Here is a 5,241-nt window from a genome sequence, read left to right as displayed (position 1 = left end):
TTTTGTCATTTTCTCTTAAATATATGGGTTTGCGAGTTCACATGTTAGTGGGTTGAACCTAACCTGTATAACTCGTTTAATAAACAAGGAAAAGTTTAAAAAAAAATTAGGTTTTTCAACATAAAGTCTTAAAGTGGTTATAGTTATTAGCATAAAAAAAAGGTTTTCAACATAAAGTCATTAACATCCAAATAAAATTGAAAAACGAAACATTCATACAAAATGTAATTGTTTAAAAATATCCAAAAACAAATTCGATAATTCATTCATGCTAGAATTCTCATTTCATCTTCCAACAACGACTTATTCATGATCACCTTCAAATAGAAACAATATGCAGAATTAAATTTATGGTCTTTTAAACGCTACGGAAATAACTTTATGCCTTCTACCATTTATACTAAAAAAACCCACCAAATGACAACTTAAAATATATTGGAATTTGTAGTCTACGTGTTATCTTCGTTGATGTTCAAATTCATTATATTTTGAGTTAGGTTGTCAACAACCTCATTAAAATCAACTGCTTAAAGAATAGAAAAAAAAAAGAATAATTAATACAAATTTTTAGTTAATACGAAAAAAACAAAAATTATTAAATATTAGTTTAAATTCTTCGTTTGTGAGTCGTGATTATCTAGAAAATGACCACGTGTGTGTTTTCTTTTTTGATTAAGGCACCGTAAAAAACTTACCACATATGAATACAGAAGGAATACAATGATAAAAAATATTAAGAATACAGAATGAAATCATATTTTATTAATAATTAACTATATCTATTTTTTTGAATGTAATATATATACGGGTTGACGTGTTAACCCGCAAACCCAAACATTTAACCCAACCCAACCAATGAAATAAGCGGGTTGGCGAGTTGGCTAGTTAAAAATCTAACCCACACCTGTTTACTTTCGGATTGGATCAGTGCCGAGTTACAGATTGGATCGAAAGTTGTCACCCCTAAAAAGATTCATATCTAAATCTTGACTAGTTAGGAATCCACACTATTTCACGCCGCTTTATAGACCCCACATTACCATGATATATCAAAAATTTATACTATCTTCGTCCCAAATTAATTGTCCAAATTTGATTTTTGAAGTCTTTATTCTTCAACTTTGACTTTAAATATTTTTATTTTTGATAAATAATATTTGATGTAAAATATATGAATGAATTGTATTTTAAACGTGTTTTTATTTTTATAATTTTTATCAAGTGATATATAACACAAATAAAAATATTTAAAATTATAGTCGAAGAAAAAAACTTCAAAAGTAAAAAATGAACAATTAATTTATGACGGAGGGAATGTAATATATTTTCCTTGTAACTTGGAATACCATAGATTTAAACATGATTATAGCGATAGTTTAGATTAGACCGTATTTAGATTTTGTTCTAAATCCGGTACTGTTCAAGAGTGTACACAGATACCTACCACCAGGTATAGAAGATGAACATGGCTTGATTGGATAAAAATAGTACTTTAGCATATTCATTGAGGTAGGTAAGTGTAATATTTATTAACTAACACCATCTAGCCTAACCCCCGCCTTTCTCTCTCCAAAGCTAAAGCTTTTCTTTCTCTTTCTCTCTCTCTCTGACACACAGGACCATAGTCCCTCCCTTCTTTCAGAAGCTTCACCTCTCAGCATTTACTCCTCTGCTACTTCTCTCATCTCTCTCTCTCTGTGAAGATTTTAAGTATTGATCCACTTAAAAAGGCTGTGTTTATAAAAAGGGTGTTCATCTGTGCAATGTAGGTGATGTACGATTGATTTCATGGGTTTGGAGTAAAGGGTGCCAAATCAAATGGGAAAGCTTCATCAAAACAATCTGGGATCAATTGTTCTAGACCATCAACCCACCACCGCCGGAGGCGGTGGTGGGAATTTCAAGTTTTGGTCGTCATGTCGTCGTAGAATCATTGCCACAATGAGATGCGGTGGAGGCGGGTATCGCCACCGCGAAACTGTTATGTCTCCGGTGATGGAGAAGCCGAAGGAGGAGAGTAAGAGATCCGAATGCAGATCTGATGTGATTAAGAGCTATAACAACTGTAAGAGTAAGAAGTCTGACAAGCTTTCGGAGTTGCTGAGGATGTCGGAGTTGTGGGAGGAGGAGGAGGAAGCGGTGAAGAAGAAGGTGGAAGTGTTGGAGGAGTTAAAGCGGGTGGTGAAAGGGTTACAGTGCGGCGGTGATATCGAACTTTTGAGTGGCGCGAAGGATGTCAGAAGGTTAGCGAAGGAAGATTCCGATGCCAGAACGACTTTAGCATTGCTTGGAGCAATCCCGCCGTTGGTCGCCATGCTTGATTCCAACGATCTCGATTCTCAAATCGCCGCCCTCTACGCCCTTCTAAATCTCGGAATCGGCAACGACGCGTAAGCACTTCCCTCCCAAATTCAAACTAAATTTCTTCATTTCCATGTTTCATGAAGCTCACTAAATCCACGATTCGACGCTTTAGTTGCTGTCATGAATCTAGGGTTTTGAACTTTTGATTCCATTTCACAGCATTTGATATAATCGTAATCAAATTTCGGCTTAATGATCGCTTTTCCATATTCGACTTCACCCATTTTTAATGGAGCTTAGATCTGTTTTTCTGTTCATGGGTTTGACTAAATTATAATAAAATATTTCAGGAACAAAGCCGCCATTGTTAAAGCAGGAGCAGTACACAAGATGCTCGATCTAGTCAAAACCCCAAATCAAGATTCGCCAAACGCCGATTTATCCGCAGCAATTGTAGCCAACTTTCTAGGGTTAACAGCATTAGATTCAAACAAACCCATCATCGGATCATCAGGAGCCATCTCGTTCTTAATCAAAACCCTAAAAAATTCCACCAAAAACATCAATCCCCAAGTGATTCAAGACTGTTTAAGGGCACTCTACAACCTATCAATCCTGCCATCAAATATCTCCCCAATGATCGAAATCGATGATTTCATCCCTTTTCTCTTGACCACATTAGGAGACATAGAAACAAGCGATAGAATCTTGTCAATTTTAAGCAACATTGTCTCAACCCCTGAAGGTAGAAAAGCCCTAAGTAGTGTCCAAGATTCATTTCATACATTAGTCGATGTTTTAAATTGGATGGATTCACCAAATTGTCAAGAAAAGTCAACGTACATTTTAATGGTGATGGCTCACAAATCATATAGAGATAGACAAGCCATGATTGAATCGGGGGTTACATCTTCCCTCCTTGAACTAACACTCTTAGGAAGCACTTTAGCGCAAAAACGAGCTTCTCGTATTTTGGAGACTTTAAGGATGGATAAAGGTAAACAAGTGTCCGAAACCTTTGTAGGAACTACGACAGGGGCGAATCTATCAGCGCCCGTTTATGGGTCTGTTGATCTGGTTAAATCCAGACCAACAGACCCCATGAATCCAGAGATGATGAGTGACGAAAATAAGGCGGTGAAGCAATTGGTACAACAAAGTTTGCATAGCAACATGAGGAGGATAGTGAAAAGGGCGAATTTACCTCAAGATTTTGTGCCTTCGGAGCGTTTTAGATCGCTTACATCGATTTCGACTTCAAAGAGTTTACCATTTTGAGATGAAAATCTTATCATGTGTTTGTTTTTGTACCTTGTTATAGTAGGTTAATCTTGTGGTTATTATGTATGATAATGTCTTTTGTTTTTGGTCTTAGAATACTACTAGAATGACCAATGTTTTTGGGGATCTTAATATGTATTGTAGAACATAGAATCTTTAGTTTACAACTTTTGTGTAGTTCTATGTAACTTTGTTTTTCTAGATTTTTCGAGGTATAAGCAGTTCATTGTGGGTTTAGGTGTGATTACATGTGGATCATGTAAGTATACACTTTGAACCCATTTAATGAGTGGGTTTTGGTGTGTTTACATGTGGATCTTGAACCCATTTAATGAAGTGGCAATTCTAATTCTAATTGAGTTAAAGATAGATTGAATTAGAGAACTATGGTAAATAGTTAGAAGATTGATCGAATTAGACTCAACCTTATTGTTTATGAGGCTCAATAAAAAACATATCAAACAACTATTAATTTAATTTAAGTTGAATGGTTGGTCAAGACAAAAAACAAGGCTATGATTTATATGGTTTATAGTTTAATATATATTTGATTAATAAATTTTATTAGTATATTTATATTGTTTCTGTTGATATATACGCACATACACCACCTTTATGCATGTGTACATCCTCCTATTTGGATGATATGGACAGATGAGATGGAAAATTGGACAAACTATTAAGTTGTTTTTATTCTCAGAACTATTTGGGGATTCCTGTTGGGCTCTGGTTATCTTTTGGTGTCTTCCACACATTTAACGATAAATCCAACTTCACTTTTCACATGTTAAAATTCCTGCCAGAAGAATATTTAATAAAAATTTACATACTTGCAATGATTTAATTTAGTAGTATCACTTTTTCATTATATTACTTTATCTTTTTCTAAAATAAAATAGTTGTTGCTGTGAATTAGTGTTTGCTCCAAAAGTTAAGGTATTTTTTAATGGCGGCCAATTCTATTAATTAACAAAAGCTAGGTAATAAACTATTACTTTTTAATATATTTGGTCATTTTATACATGATTGTTAAACATACATTTTTCATCTATAGTTGTTTTAATAGTTTAATAAACATCATTAAATGATTTACCATGAAACTAATTTTTGTATACTTTTAGTTACTTTCATCTTTTTCACTCATCATCAATTTACCAATCATTTTTTCTTGCCAACTGAATTTCAAAGAAGAAACAAAATACACAAATTTACCTATTCATTTAAAAAACATTTGCCAGGTGCATAGTCTTATCTAGACCTGATAATTTCAGACACGAAAACACGAATCTATGAGAGACACGACACGACACGAATACACGACACGAATACATCTTAAAATTGAGATAAAACTTATTTTTCATCGTGTAATCGTATCGTGTCAATTTCGTCACCGACACGTTTTCATGACACGAATACATGAATTGTCAGGACTAGTCTTATCCTTTACATCTCCGATGAAAACGTTCTCACAGACTTTACTACCGTTGACACCCTTCCTGCTACCGTTCACACCTTTCCACATTCATGTCCCTCTCCTGCTACTTTGCGAAAACCACCTTACCCCACATCCTTCCCTAGCCTCTTTTTTCTTGATTTGTGTGCTACCGGTAATCACGCCTATTCAAGGATGCACTTTAATTGTTGGAATCTAAGTTT

General features: G+C 34.6%; 1 protein-coding gene across 1 annotated transcript; it reads left to right on the top strand.

Moving 5' to 3' along the window:
- Positions 1 to 1,558: 1,558 nt before the first annotated feature.
- Positions 1,559 to 3,893, top strand: LOC145056838 (ARM repeat superfamily protein). Its single transcript, XM_079004564.1, has 2 exons — positions 1,559 to 2,390; positions 2,655 to 3,893. Exons 1-2 carry the CDS (start codon positions 1,819 to 1,821, stop codon positions 3,580 to 3,582), a joined length of 1,500 nt encoding a protein of 499 aa, XP_078860690.1. The 5' UTR covers positions 1,559 to 1,818; the 3' UTR covers positions 3,583 to 3,893.
- Positions 3,894 to 5,241: the final 1,348 nt, after the last annotated feature.

Source organism: Lactuca serriola, chromosome 6, assembly GCF_051521515.1.
Source record: "Lactuca serriola cultivar US96UC23 chromosome 6, Lser_US96UC23_V15, whole genome shotgun sequence".
NCBI lineage: Eukaryota > Viridiplantae > Streptophyta > Magnoliopsida > Asterales > Asteraceae > Lactuca > Lactuca serriola.
The sequence above is the reverse complement of the archived record's forward strand: the minus strand, read 5'-3'. Positions and strand labels throughout refer to the sequence as shown.